Raw genomic sequence first — 20,658 nt, 5'->3', positions numbered from 1 at the left:
AAAACCCCCCCCTCCAAAAAAAAAGAGGGCAGTTAAAAGTGTCTGGAGTGTCCCCCAGATCGGGGGGCACTCGATCTAATGTTTATTTTGTTCTCCCCCCCCCCACCCAAAAGAGTTGTAGAGCTTGTTGAAAATCACCAAAAAAGAAAACCCCAAAAAAACAAAAAAAAGGGCACGTGAAAAGTGTTTGAAGTGTCTCCCAGATCGGGGGGGGGGCACTTGATTTAATTTATTATGTTTTCTCCAAAAGAGTTGTAGAGCTTGTTGCAGAACGGGCAAGTCAGAGGGCCTCCTCGTAGGACTGCTCCTGGGGCCTGGCCAAGGGTGCCATCAGCCGGTCCAGGCAGCGGGCGGTCGAGGGGGTCGTTCAACCCGACTGCCTGACTCTCTTCCGCGGTTACAACCGAGCCAGGGTGTCCCTGGAGATGGAGCACGCGGTGTCCACCGGTACGCTCGCGGCCTTCCGCGAGAGGTGGGCGCCGGAGGGACTGGAGTGCATCATCACCCCCGGCAACCAAATTTTAATTTGATCTACGTTCTCTTTAAAGTTTTATTTGTAAATTTGTGGGTTCTCGTGCCCTTACCAAAGGGGGGCATTTGGCTTTAAGTTCTATTAAAATAGTTGTGGAGTTGCCAGTCACATGATGTCCACAAGACTCAATAAAACCCCAGTCAGTTGGGTCTAGGTCATCCACGATAAGGTATGCAGTTGTGAGCCTAGTGGATGAACTGGTAATGTGTAGTGTGATTGTTAAACCTTTGCTAACAAACCAACAATTCTTAATAGCAATGTGTTGCTATGAATTCTTAAGCAAAGAACCCATGAGGCAAATGCATTACACAAACGAACATAGGAACAATGATGGACAAGGAAAGCCCCTCTGGTCCATCCAGCCTGACCCACACAATTGCCATCACAAGATATACATTCCACAACCCACCCCAAACCATGTGATCTCCTGGGAGAGGCGAAAAACCAGATTTTTAAAAACCAGGCCAATTTGGGGTAAGAAATCTTGGAAATTCCTCTCCGACCCATCGAGGCGATCGGAACTAGTCCAGGAGATCACTCTGGCCCTGAATTCCCTGCAGTACCTACCTGCTGTAAGAGGTGATCCCCGCCCCAGCCAGAAACAGGTCCAGCTCTCGCTTGAAGGCAGTACCTGTGGAGAGAGAAACAGAGTTAATGTTTTAGGTCGATGATCTTCCATCAGAACCTGTTCTCGTTTTCAGTAATGCCCTTTGCTCACCGAGCTGAGCCGAGCGACTCACGCTGAGGTGGAGTTCCAGGGATGGTCCACCGGGAGCTTGTCCAGTGCCTCTTCTCCATGGTGGGGGGGGGGGGGGGCGGTCTAGGCAGTGAGCGTAGGCCACTGGGAGACCATCCTGGCCAAAATGCCTTTGCGAGAGGATCGACAAATGTTGGTCTGGAGTGGGATCCTCTGGCCAACTGCCCCCAAGGCAGATAACGGTCCAGATCGGATAACTCATTGACGGAACCAGCGACCGTCCTGGTCTGCAGTTGTTGCCAACTCTCCAGGATTGCCCTGGAGTCTCCAGGAATTGGAGTCTAACTCTCAGCAAAACCCGGGAGAAAAATCACTTTTGTTCACCTACAACAACAACTTGTATTCTTAGAGCACCTTTAATGTAGTAAAACGTCCCAAGGTGCTTCACAGGAGTGTTAGAAGACGAAACAAATAAATTTGACACCGAGCCACATAAGGAGACATTAGGGCAGATGACCAAAGGCTTGGTCAAAGAGGTAGGTTTTAAGGAGCGTCTTAAAGGAGGAAAGCGAGGTGGAGAGGTTTAGGGAGGGAGTTCCAGAGCTTGGGGCCCAGGCAGCTGAAGGCGCGGCCACCGATGGTGGAGCGATTATAATCAGGGATGCTCAAGAGGGCAGGATTGGAGGAGCGCAGATATCTCGGAGGGAGTTTGAGGGGCTGGAGGAGATTACAGAGATAGGGAGGGGCGAGTACCATGGAGGGACTTGTAAACAAGGATGAGAATTTTGAAATTGAGGTGTTGCTTAACCGGGAGCCAGTGTCGGTCAGCGAGCACAGGGGTGATGGATGGGTGAGCGGGACTTTGTGCGAGTTAGGACACGGTCAGCGAGCACAGGAGGTGATGGGTGAGCGGGACTTGTTGCGAGTTAGGACACGGTCAGCGAGCACAGGAGGTGATGGGTGAGTGGGACTTGGTGCGAGTTAGGGCACGGGCTGCTGAGATTTGGATGACCTCAAGTTTACGTAGGGTAGAATGTGGGAGGCCAGCCAGGAGTGCATTGGAGTAGTCAAGTCTAGCAGTAACAAAGACATGAACGAGGGCGATTGATAAAAATATTGGTGACGTTGTGGGGGGGGGGGGGGAGGGGCTGCTATTTGACTGACAGGCAGGGTAATGAGTCTTTTCGTTTTCCGATTCATTTGGGAAGGCGGGGCACCATGAGAATGGACCAATGACAGGAGTGCGGGGCGGTTGGAGGTCATGTAACGAAACCTCCAGGAATACGCCCGACCCGATTGGAGTGAGTGGCTCAGAAACCGTTCCACATCAGGCAGTGCAAGTGAATGTCGAGCGTCCTGTTTCACTGCCAGGATATTAAAAACTAATAGCCAAGGAGCTAATCAGATCCCAACCTTCATCCGCGCGGGAGACAAATGGTTAAACTTTGCCGATGGAAGCTTCCCCTGGAGGGCGGGAGAAGCTTCCTCGCTCGGAGCTGCGGGGCCGTGGAGTTCACGTCCAGGGTTCGTGGCTGAGGCAGGAACTGTGTCAACATTGACGATTAGATTGGAGAGGTGGGCGAAGGAAAACGGAGGTGAGGGGAAGTGGGGACAAGGCGGGTAAATGTGGGATTTGCTGGTGTGGAGGGTAAGTGCCCATTTCCATTCGATGTATTTAACCAGGAATCAGAGTCCTCGGGACAGTTGGAGAAAACTGGGCAGTAAACACCGGCAAAACAATCTCTGCACGAGCCGAAATGTGAAACTACTGCACGTGTCCGAGTTCAACGGCCTGGGGGCCAGCTGGCCTTTGCATTTTAGTTGTATGTTCTGTTTTCAGATACCCTGTTCTAACCAGTACACCCTCCCTTCTCCCTCCCCTCCCTCTCACTCCCAATCCCCTCCCTCTCACTCCCAATCCCCTCCCTCTCGCTCCCAATCCCCTCCCTCTCGCTCCCCATCCCCTCCCTCTCGCTCCCCATCCCCTCCCTCTCGCTCCCCATCCCCTCCCTCTCGCTCCCCATCCCCTCCCTCTCGGTCCCCATCCCCTCCCTCTCGCTCCCCATCCCCTCCCTCTCGCTCCCCATCCCCTCCCTCTCGGTCCCCATCCCCTCCCTCTCGCTCCCCATCCCCTCCCTCTCGCTCCCCATCCCCTCCCTCTCGCTCCCCATCCCCTCCCTCTCGCTCCCCATCCCCTCCCTCTCGCTCCCCATCCCCTCCCTCTCGCTCCCCATCCCCTCCCTCTCGCTCCCCATCCCCTCCCTCTCGCTCCCCATCCCCTCCCTCTCGCTCCCCATCCCCTCCCTCTCGCTCCCCATCCCCTCCCTCTCACTCCCAATCCCCTCCCTCTCGCTCCCCATCCCCTCTCTCTCGCTCCCCATCCCCTCCCTCTCGCTCCCCATCCCCTCCCTCTCGCTCCCCATCCCCTCACACGCTCCCTCTCACTCTCCCTCTTACTCTCCCTCTCACTCTCGCTCCTCTCCTCCCTTCCGATCCCCTCCCCTGCCCTCCCCCTCCTTCCCCTGCTCCTCTCCCCATCCTCCCCTCCCCTCCATCCCTCTCCCTCCCCTTCCCCTACCCTCCCCATCCTCCCCCTCTGCTCCTCCCTCCCCCTCCGCCCCTCCCTCCCCCTCCATTCCCCTCTCCTCCACCCCTCCCTTCCCCTCCCCGTCCTCTCCCTCCACCCCCCCCCCCCTCCCACTCCCCTCCCCTGATTCTGTCTCTCAGGCTATCCAGAACTATCTGGGTGAAGAGGTGCTGCAGGAGCTGATTAACTTCTGTCTCAGCTACATGGCTGTCATTAGACTCCCCAGAAAGAGGTAACGTCACTGAGAACCCAACTGTCCGGGAGGGAGAAATGGGGCGGGAAGGAGGGGGTGGTGGGAAGGTGCGGGGTGGGGGGGGGGGGTTTGGTCGGCGAGTGGGAAGGAAGGACCACTGACGGGCTCTGGAACGCTCTCTTTCAGGGGCACCTTCATCGAGTTTCGGAACGGGATGCTCAACGTCTGTCCGGTGGGCAGGAGCTGCACCTTTGCAGAGCGCCTCGAATTCTCTCAGATTGACAAGGTGAGGGGAGGGGAGGGGCTGTGCAGTGCGATCGCTCTGAGCTGTCACGGGGAGGGGGTGGGAATGAACTGAGGCACATTTCCTAGGCCGCTGGGACATCGGAACGGCAGGAGGCCATTCAGCCCCTTGAGCCTGTTCCGCCATTCAATTCGTTGACGGCTGATCTGTATCTTAACCCTATCCACCCCTTGGTTCTGTAAACTCCCCAATACCCTCACCCAACAAAAATCTAGCAATCTCCGTTTTGTCATTTTGAATTGACCCCCGGCCTCAACAGCTTTTGGAGGAGAGAGTTCCAGATTCCCACTGCCCTTTGTGTGAAGGAGTGTTTCCTGACATCGCCCCTGAACGGCCTGGCTCGATGTTCAAGGTTACACCCCCTTGTTCTGGACTCCCCCACCAGAGGTCGCTCTCTGTCTACCCGATCGAATCCTTTATTCATCTTAAACACCTCAATTAGATCGCCCCTTAATCTTCTATACTCCGGGGAATACAAGCCCAGTCTATGCAACCTGTCCTCATAATTTAACCCTTTCATCCCCAGTATCATTCTGGTGAATCTGCGCTGCTCCCTCTCCTCCCTGAGGGGCAGGGCCCAGGACTGGACACAGTTACTCCAGATGGGGTCTGACCAGAGCTCTGTACAGCTGTACCAACGTCAGTGTTCTCGCTCAGGCCAACATCCCCAGCATCGCAGCACTGACCGCACTTGACCAGCTCCGCTGGGCGGGCCACATCGTCCGCATGCCCAACACGAGACTCCCAAAGCAAGCGCTCTACTCGGTACTCCGACACGGCAAGCGAGCCCCAGGTGGGCAGAGGAAACGTTACAAGGACACCCTCAAAACCTCCCTGATAAAGTGCAACATCCCTACCGACGCCTGGGAATCCCTGGCCAAAGACCACCCTAAGTGGAGGAAGTGCATCTGGGAGGGCGCTGAGCACCTCGAGTCTCGTCGCCGAGAGCGTGCAGAAAGCAAGCGCAGGCAGCGGAAGCAGCATGCAGCAAACCAGTCCCACCCTCCCCTTTCCTCAACCACTGTCTGTCCCACCTGCGACAGGGACTGTAATTCCCGTATGGGACTGTTCAGTCACCTGAGAACTCACTTTTATAGAGTGGAAGCAAGTCTTCCTCGATTTCGAGGGACTGCCTATGATGATGATGTACAGCTGAAGCACCACTTCCTCACTCTTGTATCTTTCATCCGTCAGTTTTTACAGCGAATGTTGGCAAATATAATTCTCAAGGTGAGCACCGGAGATGAGCACGATCCTGCGTTTGGGCCCCAAGCTCTGGAACTCCCTCTCTAAACCTCGCCGCCTCTCTACCGCTCTGTCCTTTAAGACGCTCCTTAACACCTAAGTCTTTGCCAAAGCTTTGCTCACCTGCTCTAATATGTCCTTGTGTCAAACTTTGTTTGATAATCGCTCCTGTGAAGCACCTTGGGACGTTTTACTACGTTAAAGGCGCTATATAAATGCAAGTTGACATTACACCCTTGAGCTTCTGAGCATGGGTCACTGGCTAGCGGTCAGGAGAAGGAGCCCTGGCTCCTTTTGACCCTCTGTGATCAAGGGCGATGAGGCACATTGCAGCATCCTGACTCTTGCCCTGAGCCAGCCCAGGCAGGGGCTGGAAACCCCCCCACGCTCGCTAACCTGTATAACTCAGCACCTTACCAGAAAGTGCATTTAGCCTGTCGGCTGTCGGCATCCTCCCATTGTTTCCCAAACCTGGATTCACTGTGAATCACCTGTTACACCAGCTTCCCTCTCGAGCGCAGGCTAGGTATGTGAATGCGATATCACTATTGATAGAACCAGGGGCCATCAGTACAAGACGGTCACTAATAAATCCAACAGGGAACTCAGGAGAAATCTCTTTACCCAGAGAGCGGTGAGAATGTGGAACTCGCTGCCACAGGGAGTAGTTGAAGCGAATAGTATCGATGCATTTAGGGGGAAGCTGGATAAACACACGAGGGAGAAAGGAATAGAAGGATATGTTGATGGGGTGGGAGGAGGCTCGTTTGGAGCATAAACATCGGCATGGATCTGCTGGAGCCCGTTTCTGTGCGCTAAATACTCTGTAATTGTTATTGTAATCACTGTTGAGATTGTGTTATCTCAAGCACAACTTTGTCCAGTTGTTTTTGCAAAACATTCTTAATCTCCTCAGAGTTTTTTATCCGGTAGATAACTGGAAGGTAGATTGGTGACTGAGCGGAGGTGGAACATTCTGGAGGGGGAGGAGGACGGGGTGGGGGGGGGGGAGCAGCCAGAAGTCCCGGTCCGTATTGCAACCAATGACAGGACAAAAGAGAGGGCTGAGGTCCTACTCGCAGAGTTTCAGGTGCTAGGGTGGGGACTGGAGGACAGGACCGGATCGGTGGTAATCCCTGGATCACTCCCAGTGCCACGTGCGGGAGAGTATAGGAACAGCAGAATAAAGCAGGCCCACACGTGGCTGGGGATATGGTGCAGGAGGCCGTTGGGACCAGTTCTGGGGCAGGAGGGAGCTGTTTAAGGTGGAGAGGTTGCACCTCAACAAGGCCGGAACATAGAAACATAGAAAATAGGTGCAGGAGTAGGCCATTCGGCCCTTCTAGCCTGCACCGCCATTCAATGAGTTCATGGCTGAACATGCAACTTCAGTACCCCATTCCTGCTTTCTCGCCATACCCCTTGATCCCCCTAGTAGTAAGGACTTCATCCAGCTCCTTTTTGAATATATTTAGTGAATTGGCCTCAACAACTTTCTGTGGTAGAGAATTCCACAGGTTCACCACTCTCTGGGTGAAGAAGTTTCTCCTCATCTTGGTCCTAAATGGCTTACCCCTTATCCTTAGACTGTGACCCCTGGTTCTGGACTTCCCCAACATTGGGAACATTCTTCCTGCATCTAACCTGTCTAAACCCATCAGAATTTTAAACGTTTCTATGAGATCCCCTCTCATTCTTCTGAACTCCAGGGAATACAAGCCCAGTTGATCCAGTCTTTCTTGATAGGTCAGTCCCGCCATCCCGGGAACCAGTCTGGTGAACCTTTGCTGCACTCCCTCAATAGCAAGAATGTCCTTCCTCAAGTTAGGAGACCAAAACTGTACACAATACTCCAGGTGTGGCCTCACCAAGGCCCTGTACAACTGTAGCAACACCTCCCTGCCCCTGTACTCGAATCCCCTTGCTATGAAGGCCAACATGCCATTTGCTTTCTTAACCGCCTGCTGTACCTGCATGCCAACCTTCAATGACTGATGTACCATGACACCCAGGTCTCGTTGCACCTCCCCTTTTCCTAATCTGTCACCATTCAGATAATAGTCTGTCTCTCTGTTTTTATCATCAAAGTGGATAACCTCAAAGTGGGACCAATGTCCTCGCGGGGAGGCTAACGTACTGTGGGGGGGAGGGGGGGTTACACTAATGTAGCAGGGGGAAGCGTCAGAGAGGAGATACAAGGTGCATCATCATCATAGGCAGTCCCTCAAAATCGAGGGAGACTTGTTTCCACTCTAAAAGTGAGTTAATTGACTGCACTCCTATATGGGAATTACAGTCTCTGTCACAGGTGGGACAGACAGTGGTTGAGGGAAGGGGTGGGTGGGACTGGTTTGCCGCACGCTCCTTCCGCTGCCTGCTCTTGATTTCTGTATGCTCTCGGCGACGAGACTCGAGGTGCTCAGCGCCCTCCCGGATGCTCTTCCTCCACTTAGGGCGGTCTTTGGCCAGGGACTCCCAGGTGTCGGTGGGGATGTTGCATTTTATCAGGGAGGCTTTGAGGGTGACCCTGTAACATTTCCTCTACCCACCTGGGGCTCGCTTGCCGTGTAGGAGTTCCGAGTAGAGCGCTTGCTTTGGGAGTCTCGTGTCGGGCATGCGGACAATGTGGCCCGCCCAACGGAGCTGGTCGAGTGTGGTCAGTGCTTCGATGCTGGGGATGTTGGCCTGGTCGAGGACGCTAACGTTGGGGCGTCTGTCCTCCCAGGGGATTTGCAGGATCTTGTGGTATTTCTCCGGCGATTTTGAGGTGTCTGCTGTATATGGTCCACGCCTCTAAGCGGTACAGGAGGGCGGGTATCACTACAGTCCTGTCGACCATGAGCTTGGTGCCAGATTTGAGGTGCACAGAGGGCTGGAGAGACAGCATGAGAATAAAGAGCAGCGCAGAAAGAGGAGGGTTCAGACAGGCAAACAATGTAAAGCTGGTGATGGCAGGGGTTAGAGTGTTGTACGCCACTGGTTGGAGTGAATGCTGCTGGAAACAGGCGGAGGCAGGAGGAATTTTCCGCCACACACAGGGAGGGAGGATGGTACATCACCACCCCCCCTCTGCCTCTCACCCTCATCCCGCCTCTCACCCTCATCCCCTTTGTCTCTAATCTCTCCAGCCTCACACCCTATCACAGACCTTTCCCTTTTGTCCTTCCCTTCCCTCCCCCTTCCCTCCACCTCTGTACGTGCCTAAAACCTGTCACGTCTCTAACGTTTCCAGTTCTGACGAAAGGTGATCGACCTGAAGCGTTAACCCTGCTTCTCGCGCCTCACCTGCCGAGTATTTCCAGCAGTTTGTGTTTTTGTACCAGCACCGCCTGGGCGGGCTGACTGGCCTCCAGTGCTGGGGTTGCTCTGTTTCTCTGGGTAGTCACACAGACGGACTGCAGAGATTTATCAGTTTTACCTTTTCCTCCATTCTGGCAACAGAAAGAGAAAATCAGAGAGAAGTTTGTTGCAGCTCTGCAGAAGGAGTTCGCTGGCAGAGGGCTGAACTGTACAAGAGGCAAGTAAGCAGTGTATGTGTGTTCCAGTGGGTGTGTATTGTGTGTGTGTGTGTGTGTCTGTACATTGTGAGTGTATCTGTATCTGTGTGTGTCTGGGAGCCTATCTGTGTTTGGATCTGTGTGTGCGTGTGAATGTGTGAGAGTGTCTGTGTTTGTATGTGTGAGTGCCTGTATCTATCTGTGTGTGAGTGTCTGTATCTGTGTTTGAGAGTGCGCGTGAGAGTGCGTGCGTGAGTGTGTGTGTGTGTGTGTGTGTGAGAGAGTGTGCGTGGGAGTGTGTGTGTATCTGTGTATGTTTCCTGATTGTTTTATTTTTTGGCAGTTAACACATTTGGAAATGAATGAACTTTGAACTTTGCTCTGACAGGAACGTAAACAACCCCAGCACCAACCGATCGCACTCACCCATTTGGCAAAAACAGCTCGCCCTTTCACCCAGATCCGACTGCAGGCTGACAACCTGCCCCCCCACCCAACCCCCCCCGCTCCCCCGACCCCACGGGGCTGGCTCTGAGGAGATTGCAGGAGTTATTGGCCCAATCTCACTCTGGGACACGTTGGACTTTAGAGCTCAGCTGTGTGCACAGATTCTCCCCTCCCACTGTGTACAGACTGTGTGTACAGATTCCCCCCTCTCACTCTGTACAGACTGTGTGTACAGATTCTCCCCTCTCACTCTGTACAGACTGTGTGTACAGATTTCCCCTCCCACTGTGTACCAACTGTGTGTACAGATTCCCCCTCCCACTGTGTACCAACTGTGTGTACAGATTCCCCCTCTCACTCTGTACAGACTGTGTGAACAGATTCCCCCCTCTCACTCTGTACAGACTGTGTACAGACTCCCCCCTCCCACTCTGTACAGACTGTGTGTACAGATTCCCCCCTCCCACTGTGTACAGACTGTGTACACATTCCCTCCTCCCAGTGTGTAACAAGTGTGTGTACATAGTCCCCCCTCCCACTGTGTACAGACTGTGTGTACAGATTGCCCCCTCCGACTGTGTGCAGACTGTGTATACATTCATCCCTCCCACACTGTACAGACTGTGTACACATTCATCCCTCCCACACTGTACAGACTGTGTACACATTCATCCCTCCTACACTGTCCAGACTATGTGCACAGAGTCCCTCCTCCCACTGTGTACAGACTGTGTGTATAGATTGCCCCCTCCCACTGTGTACAGACTGTGTGTACAGATTGTCTCCTCCCACTGTGTACCGACTGTGTAGATACTCCCCCCTCCCATTGTGTACATCCTGTATGAATACAAATCACAAGGAAGGTCTGTGTAAGGACTAGGGGTGGAAGGGCACGGCAAGTTATGATGCAAGGCACCACCGAGGTTGAAAGGCCGAGGAGGGAAGACAAGTTAAATGAACAAATCATGATCAGCGAGATTTTTTGGAGTCTGTACATAATAGGGCTGAGGGAGGGTGGTGTTCCACAGCTTTAATATTCCAAGAAAGACTGTTACATAGAATTATGTGGAACTTACAAGACAGAAACAGGCCCATCCTCCCATAGCAATAGACCCAACCCCATGTGCCATGTTCCCATATTCCTTTATCCCTTTCCTTTAAACACCTGTCTAACCAATTCTAATTGTTAACATGGTCTCTGGTTCAATCACTGTGATATTTTCACAGAGCACAGCACGCACAGCTCCTAACATGAAAGGCAGCTCTCTCGGAAGCTTCCGGAACATGCCTGGTTCTGTTTATTATTAACTCTGTAGTTGCAGTACACAATATGTCCACATCCACAGTGTGGAACTACAAACATTACAAGCTTACAGACATTACACTTCTCCCTCCTTAATGAAGAAGTTATTATAACAAACATCATACATAACTTTCATTTTTATACATAACACAGGATATAGACTTTTTTTTCCATATTTACAGATTTAACTTTACCACTTGTTTTCTGTTTCGAAGAGGATACCTTCGCTCTCGAACAGAACCTTCCAAACATGGTGTTGAATCTAAACTCATTCGAGGCTCATCCTGAGGAACGTTTTCCTCCATGGAATTTCCTTGATTTTCATTTGAACTCACTCTAACTTCAGGCTGTTTGTTTTCCTGACTCGGACTCCGACTTTCATTCTGATTCTCTCCTGGATTTGTTTCCAGTACATTGGATTTAGGATTTGCTACTGGTGTATCAAAACTATCTGATGAGTCAGAAATAATTGAACCATTCCCACCTTCAACTCCTTCCATGTCTGTAGGTAAAATATGATCAATATGAACAAACCTAACCTGTCATTATCAAACATCTTTACCAAATATGTGCGAGGACCACATATCTTCACCACTCTTCCTGGTAACCACTTTAACCATTTATGGTGATGGTTCTTCACTCTCACCTTCTGGTTTAATGTCACACTTCTCTCTTTTACTCTACCTTTATCATGATTCTCTTTCTGTCTTAATTGTGTCTCTTCTACGGACTGTGCCAAATTTGGTTTTAACAACGAGAATCTGGTTCATGGCTGTCGTTTGAGAAACAACTCTGCTGGTGTTCCAGCAGTAGTTGTGTGAGGAGCATTATGATATGTAATCAAAAAAATTAGCCAATTTGTGATTCAATGACAACTGTCGTTTCCTTGGCTTTGGATCTAACATTTGTTTTATGAGGGCACGTTTTACAATTTGTACAGTGCGCTCTGCTGCACCATTCGAAGAAGGATGGTATGTTTCATACTATTTTTGCTCGTGAACTGTACAAGTTCTTCTAAACAAAATTGTGGTCCATTATCCGAAACAATTTCTTCAGGGAGGCCAAATGAAGAAAATGATCTTCGTAAAATGTCTAATGTTTTACTTGTTGTTATTTTCCACATTGGGAACACCTCAACCCACTTCGAATGGCTATCAATCACAATGAACAATTGTTGTCCTTCTAACTCAGCAAAATCAATATGTAGCCTTTGCCACATCCTGGGAGGCCATTTCCATGACTGTAATGGTACTGGTGGTGGTTGCTTGCTTACCGATTGACATGTCATACACTGACTCACGATGTACTCTATATCTTTATCAAGACCTGACCATCATTAATAACTGCGTGCAAAACTCTTGGTCAAGCACATTCCCAGGTGCTGGTCATGGAAGTCTCCTAATAATTTGGACTTAAATTTATTTGGTATAACCACACTTGTACCCCACATGATACAATCTTTATTGACTGATAATTCATTCCTTCGAATGAAGAATGGATCTGTTACATGGTTTGACCATCCATTTACAATATAATACTACACATACACCTTTGACGTCACTGGGTCACGTTTGGTTGCTCTACCAATTTCTTCAGCTGTAACTGGCAGTTCATCAATGTATGAAAAATAAAACACTTCTTCCCTATCCGGTGTAACTTGTGATGGGGAAGGCAATCTAGACATTGCATCAGCATTACTGTGATCAGCTGATCGCCTGTATTCAATATCATATGTATATGCTGACAAAACAAAGCCCATCTCTGCATTCGGACTGCAGCTAATGTTGGAACTGGGGACTTTGGATGGAGGATTGCTGTTATGGGCTTATGGTCCGTAATGATGGTAAATTTACGACCATACAAGTATTTGTGGAACTTCTTACTGTGTTCCTAACACAGATGAGACTGCACACAGGGAGGTTAAAGTAACAGTGACCTCAGTCTTTATTAAGACACTCCAGAGTGCGGAACAGGCCTTAGGGGCCGGCTTATATACAGTGCCCCCAAGGGATGCTGGGATCCCTTGGGACTTCAGGGGATGCGCTCCCTGGTGGCGGAACATGGGAGTGCATGCTTTACAGATACACCACACTTCTTGACCCCAAAAATTAATGCCAAAGCTTCCCTATCAATTTGCGCATAATTACGCTCACTGGCACTGAGAGTGCGTGAAGCAAAAGCAATTCGTCTCTCCTCCCCACTACGTGATACATGAGAGATCACTGCCCTAACTCCATACGGAGGGGCATCACATGCTAGCTTAATCTCCTTAGATATGTCATAGTGAACTAACATGGTGCCCTCTACCAGTTTGCTTTTACACTCCTTAAATGCTGTATCGCATTCTTTTGACCACTTCCAATGGACCTGTTTTTTCAATAGTTCATTCAGTGGATGTAATACTGTAGCCAAACTTCCCATAATAGTTCAAAAGACCCAAGAATGAACGAAGTTCAGTGACATTCCTGGGAGTGGGTGCATTTCTAATTGCATCCAATTTTTCCATGGTTGGATGTAAACCATCTTAGTCTACTCTGTACCCTAAGTACTCCACTGAGTTTTGAAATAACTCACACTTATGAGCAGACATTCGTACTCTGTGCTTTCTAGCCATTTGAGGACTTCATTCAATATGTTATTATGAATTTGCCTATTTGTTGCTGAAATTAGTATGTCATCTAAATAACATACTACCCCTTCAATACCTTGCAAAATCTGGTTCATCACCCCTTGGAATACGGCAGGGGTGGAAGATACTCCAAACGGTAGCCTATTAAATTGATATAGGCCTAGATGAGTATTTATAGTCAAACATGACTTGGACTCCTCATCTAGTTCAAGCTGTAAGTAGGCATTCGTAAGATCCAGTTTTGAGAAGATCTGACCACCTGTCAGTGTTGTGAACAAATCTTCTATATTCAGCAATGTATTGGGGACCTCTAGAACCTGGTTTACGGTTACTTTATAATCACCACACAATCTTACCTTACCATCGAACTTAGGTACAACAACAATGGGTGTAGCCCAATTACATTGATCTATCTTACAAATAATGTTCTCGGTCTCTAGTCTTTTGAGTTCTTGCAGCTCTATCTTGGATTTCTCCAATGGGAAATCACGCAATTTGTCGCGGTATAGCGACTCCGGTACTACATTCACGGATGCACCCGTGTCAATTTCCATTGGTATCTTGAATCCCGCAACATCTATGTGGATTTTGATACTTTCCAAATCGCTGTCTGTTAAGCTCGTGCTCCTGATGACTTGTAACTCTAACATCTCCTCGTCCTGTTGTTGTTCTTCCATGCTATGTCATCTCTGGGGATTTCTACTCATAGTTTTGAACGCTGGACTCATAGCTTTGAAAGCTGATTTATCCCTCAGTCAGCATGCCTTCGCTAGATGCCCAGTCTTTCTGCAGAAGAAACACTCTGCCTTCACGTATGGACAACTTTGAGCAATTTTTTGTCCCAGGCACCTATAACACGACTTAGAATTTCCAGTTTCTGAGACTTTGGGCCCCCATCGCCTTTTACTTTGAACCTGCAGGTGATTTACCTCGGTTGACTGACGACCTTAATTATTATGAAATTTTCGGGAATATTGTTCGGCCATGCTCATCGACCTCGCTGTCTGACAAGCAATCTCAAAAGTCAAGTCATCCGTCGTCAGTAACTTCCTTCTGATCGCATCATTTTTCATCCCACAAACAAAACGATCCCGTAATGTTCGGTTTTAAAAGTTTCCGAAATTACAGTGAATCGATAGCTTTTTTAATGCTACGAAATAATCACTGATACAATCATCAGCCTTTTGATTCCGAATCCCGAAACGATAGCTTTCAGCAATTTGTAACAGTTTGGGGTTAGAGTGCTGGTCCAGCTTCGTTAAAATCTCTTTAAGCGTTGTGTCCTTTGGCTCGTCAGGCACAAGCAGATTTACAAGGGTTTCGTACAATGCCGGACCTGCCTCCGATAAGAAGATCGCTCGCTTCCGTTCCAATATTGCCTGATCCTGGACTGCATTGTCCGGAACTTCAATTATGTAAATTGCAGTGAAATACATTTCTAGCCAATCCACATACGCTTTAAAACGTTCCCGGTCGTGTCTATATTCCCCCAAATGTCCCATTAAACCTGCGGGTGCTGCCATTTTAAATTCTAGCTGTTCACACCGTGTGCTGTATTTTACCTCGGATTTTGTAGCTTTTTTCCAAAGACAGAAGCTTCCCGCAGTCTCTCTGTCGGCTGGCTGAATCCTTCACCAGCAAAATTTAAGCTTTAAATCATCCGAAAAATCCCAACTCGCCGCCAAATGTGATATTTTCACAGAGCACAGCACACACAGCTCCTAACGTGGCAGGCCTGGTTCTGTTTATTGTTAACTCTGCAGTACACGATGCGTCCACATGAACAGTGTGGAGCTACAAACATTACAAGCTCACAGTCATTACAGTCATGAACCGGCTGTACGCATCACAACCTCACAACCTCACCGTGTGAAAACATTTCTCCTGCTCTCTGCGGTACACTTAATCTTAAATCTATTTCCCCCCTCATCTCTATTTACTCTGTCCCATCCCTTCATCATTTTAGACACCTCTATCAAATCATCCTTTAATCCCTACTGTTCAAAGGCAAACTGCCCCAGTTTCTCAAGTCCTTCGATGTATTTGGATATCCTCACACCCGGCCGACTGAATCTGCGCTGTTCCCTCTTGATCGCCTCAACATCCTTCTGAGAGCTTGGAGCCCAAAATGGCGCACAATACTCTGTCTGTGGTCTTACTGGGATCTCACTGATGCCTTCCCTTTTCTGCCACCACGGCCCGACCTCGGCCCGACCTCCTCTCCCCCACTTTCACATAAAGGGACATTTCCTCCTCGAACTACAACCCATCCTATCACATGACAGCACATCCGCCTTCTCTGTCCCACATGACCGTGCCAATCTTCACCACCTGCGTGAAGGCCACAGAATGCCCCCTGTCCCTGTCTGACCCTAACCTGCACCATGAGCAAAGAGCCCGGCCAGGGCACGTTCAATCTTAACACAGTGAATTCCAAAGACCACACAATCGGCCAACTCAGTTTGAACTCTGTGCCTCCCCTGGGTGCCCACATGTGCATTGTTATTTTACCCATTCTCGAGCTTGTTCTAGATGCCCCCGAAGGCGAGGATCGAGGGAGGTGATTGGCTGCTCATTGCTCCACAGGAAGTTCATGGAGCCGAGGCGGCCCTGGACTCATGTCACCTTGCTCCTTGGCAGCTCGGTGTCCCTTCCCACGTCCCTGCCGCGAGGGGGACGGGATGGCTGGAGCCCTGGCGAGTTCTGCTGTCCTACGGGATGGCAGCATTTGGCCGCTGTGTCCCCTGTGGGGGCTTGGATCTGTACCACCATCAGCGTTTCCCCCCTGTGCTGCGGTGGGTTTGCAGGAAACGATGGTCTGACTCACAATGGGCAAGCATCAGCCCCTGGGGTTGAGGAGACAGAGAAAGGACGTCGGTGCTTGTGGCTGTGGGGTGGATCACAGGGATTGACTAGGGGTCAAGGGATGGAGGAGGGGTCGGGTTGAGGAGGGGTCATGGGGTTGAGGAGGGGTCAGGGGATGGAGGAGGAGTCATGAGGTTGAGGAGGGGTCATGGGGTTGAGGAAGGGGGTCAGAGGTTGACATGGGGTCAAGGGTTGAGGAGGGGTCAGGGTGTTGAGGGTCAGGGGTTGACTAAGGTAATCGTCAGTGCCTTGTAGTTGCTCAGTCAGTTGCCGAGGGGTTGAAAGATGGCGATGCCCCTCTAGTGCCGTTGGCGGCCATTCTGTGCCAAATTGTCCTGCAGGGAGTTAGGGTGAATGACGATCGGGGCTGCTGACCCTCCTGGATTGCCCTGGGACTAAACTCCAATCTCCTTGACACTGCCGGGAGAAAAATCATCGACGCGTTTAAAAATGAAATGGATACTTTTCATTTTCTTTCAATTTATTCGTTCAACAAATATTGGGGATGGGTGAAAAGGCTGGGCGGGGAGTTTGGAGACGGGAGGTCATGTGATGAAACCTCGAGGAATACGCCCAACTAGAGTTACCGACCCTAAATGAGGGCGTAGCTAAGTTACCAACTGACCTGGGAGAGGTGAAGTTAAAGATACGAGGCTGTTCAAATGGAGGGCAGAGTTTCAGGGTTGTGCTCGGAAGAAATGATTGTGACAGCACAGAGAAGGGGCTCTAACCGTACACAATTCTGAGGGGGGTTGACCGGTTAGATGCAGGGAGCATGTGCCCCTGTCTGGGGAGTCTAGAACCAGGGGTCACAGTCTCAGAATCAGGGGTCGGCCATTTAGGACTGAGATGAGGAAAAATTTCTTCTCTCAGAGGGTGGTGAATCTTTGGAATTCTCTACCCCAGAGGGCTGTGGATGCTGAATCGTTGGGTATATTCAAGGCTGAGATCGATAGATTTTTGGAGTCGAGGGGAATCAAGGGATATGGGGTTCGGGTGGGAAAGTGGAGTTGAGGTCGAAGATCAGCCATGATCTTATTGAATGGCGGAGCAGGCTCGAGGGGGCGAATGGCCGACTTTTCCTAATTCTGATGTTATTATGATCCACCGAAGGCTGGGAATAATGATGAAGTAATCCAGCAGATGGGTGATCCCAAGCTTGGCGTTAACAACACTGGAGGAAGAATGAGTCAGCGGTTTGAGGGAAGGGAACGCAGTCCCAGCCGCGACTGCCCGGGATGGCTCTGGCCACGGGCCGGACATAGCGCCAGGACACGCGGACCGCCAGCGCCACCCAGTCCGTCCCCGGTTACCATCGCAGTCGGGGCCATCTGCTCCTCCAGCCGTGCGGTGCTGAAGCCAACCACGCAGGAGAGGGGCTCCGACAGGATGGGGGAGGGGCTCGGACGGTCTGGGGGGAGGGGCTCGGACGGTCTGGGGGAGGGGCTCGGACGGTCTGGGGGGAGGGGCTCGGACGGTATGGGGGAGGGGCTCGGACGGTCTGGGGGGAAGGGCTCGGACGGTCTGGGGAAGGGGCTCGGACTGTATGGGGGAGGAGCTCGGACAGGATGGCCGGAACCTCTGGCCGGGGGTGGGGCTCCTGTTGGAGGTAACCATGTAATCTGCTCCTGGATTTAACTCCATCTGTACAGGAACAGTTGTGGTAGTGTCGAATGATGCAGCACAGAATTTCCCATCGTGCCTGTGCCGGCCGGCTCTCTGAAATCCGATTAGTCCCACTTCCCTGCTCTTTCCCCGTAGCCTTGCAACTTTCTCCCCCTCAAGTACTTCTCCAATTTATTGAATCTGTCTCCACCGCCCTTTCAAGCCGTGTATTCCCGATCACAGCAACTCGCTGCGTAAAAACATTTCTCCTCATCTTCCCCCTTGGCTGTTTGGCCAATTATTTTCAATCTGTGTCCTCTGGTTACCGACCCGAGTGCCAGTGGAAACAGCTTGTCCCGATCTACCCTGTCTGAAGCCTCTGTGTTTCTATAATTGTGATGCTCAGATGCTGGCACAGTGTGAATGGAGAGCTATTTCACTGCTGGGTCCTGTTGCATATGGGGGGATGGTAGTGGAGCTCTCTGCATGCACAGGTCAGAGTTCTGAAGAGGAATGACTGGGTTGGTGTTTCTCTTCAAAACACGAAATGAGGGAGCTTCCTGTCCTGGCAGAGCAACCACTTTGGACGATCAGTAGTTATGCTGTGACTGTCGAGCAAACACCAGTGCGGGAGGATCTCCCGGAGGTAGTTCCATTTTTGTTGCTAGTTTAGGCATCGGGCCAGCAGTCCCACACCATCCTTCCAGTGCCAGCAGATCTCAGGGCAGCACTGGTCTCAGTGACCGTTGTACTTGCCCGGATAGTAATCACAATCGGGTATTCATTGGCTTCCTGCTGGCTCGGTTGGTGGTCAATGTGTATGTGTATAACCCGAAAATCGGCGCGATCCTGGCCTGCAAGACCATCAGCAGGCCGGGGCCATTAGAGGGAGCAACTCGTGCTGCTGCAGGAGGGCGACGGCTGACTGCAGTGCGGGCAGGTACAGCAGGAGCGGCGAGGTCGGGGCGAAGGAGCGGCGAGAGTTCGTAGAGGGATGTGATCGAGGCCCAGGAGAGGCGTGAATCTGGGGCCCAGAAGAGGCGAGGGCCCAGGGGCAGCACAGGCCAGCCCACTCTGTGATGTGTGCGCGCGCTAGGTCCTTGCAACAGAGCTGGTCTCCAGTCGTCCTGGTTAACCCTTGCCACTGGACCAAGACCTAGCTCTGTCGAGCCCGTGTGGTGGCTGGTGTGCAACGGCCACCCCACGTTAAAAAAATCCACGCACAGGCATCTTCCACCCTTCAACATGTAGTTCAGGACCTGGAATATTGAAACACCTGTGAACTCATCCGTTTTTGGCGTGGAAGCAAGTCATCCTCCGCCTATGATGATGTATATCCCAGGTTCAACTCCTAGTTTGATTGCACCTCTACCCGTTCTGACCAGAGGTCACCAACCTGAAACGCTAACTCTGTTTCTCTCTGCTCAGATGCTGCCTGACCCGCTGAGTATGTCCAGTATTTACTGTTTTTATTCCACACTGTAGAGTGGTTGAGGCGCATGGCACAGATGCATTTAAGGAGAATCTAGATAAGCACATGAGGGGGGAAGGAACAGAGGGATATGTTGTTGGGGTGAGATGAAGAGGGGTGGGAGGAGGCTCATGTGGAGCATAAATCCCGGCACAGACCCGTCGGGCCGAACGGCCTGTTTCTGTGCTGTAAATCCTGTGTAATCGCCTTCAGTGCTGGGACCAAGACCTCAGCATGAGGAGGGAAAAATAATCGATATGATGCATGTTCAGTGTCTCTGTCACTCCAAGAGTCATAACTATTCACTGTGTCCCCTTTTGCCCTATTTTTCACAGGAGGGATGATAAGTTTTGATGTCTTTCCAGAGGGCTGGGACAAGCGCTACTGTCTGGATATCCTGGAAAAGGATGGAATTAAAACCATTCACTTCTTTGGGAACGAGACCGAGCCGGTAAGGGTTGAGGAGGGGTCGGGGGGGTTGAGGAGGGGTTGGGAGTTGAGGAGGGGGCAGGGTTGAGGAGAGGTCAGCAGGTTGAGGAGGGGTCGGGGTTGAGGAGGGGTCAGCAGGTTGAGGAGGGGTCGGGGTTGCGGAGGGGTCAGCAGTTTGAGGAGAGGTCAGCAGGTTGATGAGGGGTCGGGTTGATGAGGGGTCGGACTGAGGAGAGGTCGGGGGCTGATGAGATGTCAGGGGTTAAGGAGGAATCGGGGTTGAGCAGGTGTCAGGGGGTTGAGGAGAGGGCAGGAGGTTGAAGAGGGGTCGGGGGTCAAGGGTTGATAAGGGGGTCGGGGGGGTTTGACAAGGGGTCGGGGTTTTGACGAGGGGCGGGGGTTTGACGAGGGATCGGAGGTTGACCAGGGGTCAGGGGTTGACGAGGGATCGGGGGTTGACGAGGGATCGGGGGTTGACCAGGGGTTGATGAGGGATCGAGGGTTGACCAGGGGCCAGGGGTTGACCAGGGGTCAGGGTGTAGTGGTTGATGGTCTGTCTGCAGTGCCCACCAGTCCTGGCAGGAATGGCACGGTGCGGCATACCCTAACCCCTGTGCAGAGCACAAACGCAGGAGGCGGCGCCCAGGTGGGCAGAGGGAATGAGGAGCTCGACATGGGATTAGTCAGTCAAACTGTGACTGTTGGGTCCTGGCTTCATAACCAGCCGGACAAGTGATGGGATGAATCGTAACCCTATGACCTACGGTACACAATGTGACCAGAATTCTGCAATAATTTGACAATTTCACTCAGAGAGTGACTGGCCTGGGGAGATGAAAACTCGTGGCCGTAAA

At 51.2% G+C, this 20,658-nt stretch overlaps 1 protein-coding gene across 2 annotated transcripts in view; it reads left to right on the top strand.

Moving 5' to 3' along the window:
- LOC139229969 (phosphomannomutase 1) overlaps window positions 1-20,658 on the top strand; it is a 33,086-nt gene that overhangs the window by 8,740 nt on the left and 3,688 nt on the right. For both annotated transcript variants that reach the window (XM_070861656.1, XM_070861655.1), the window contains exons 4-7: window positions 3,957-4,048; window positions 4,196-4,295; window positions 9,000-9,075; window positions 19,711-19,826. In XM_070861656.1, coding sequence (XP_070717757.1) covers window positions 3,957-4,048; window positions 4,196-4,295; window positions 9,000-9,075; window positions 19,711-19,826 — 384 coding nt within the window. The remainder of the gene's footprint in view (window positions 1-3,956; window positions 4,049-4,195; window positions 4,296-8,999; window positions 9,076-19,710; window positions 19,827-20,658) is intronic.

Source organism: Pristiophorus japonicus, chromosome 19, assembly GCF_044704955.1.
Source record: "Pristiophorus japonicus isolate sPriJap1 chromosome 19, sPriJap1.hap1, whole genome shotgun sequence".
Classification (NCBI taxonomy): Eukaryota; Metazoa; Chordata; class Chondrichthyes; family Pristiophoridae; genus Pristiophorus; species Pristiophorus japonicus.
The sequence above is the reverse complement of the archived record's forward strand: the minus strand, read 5'-3'. Positions and strand labels throughout refer to the sequence as shown.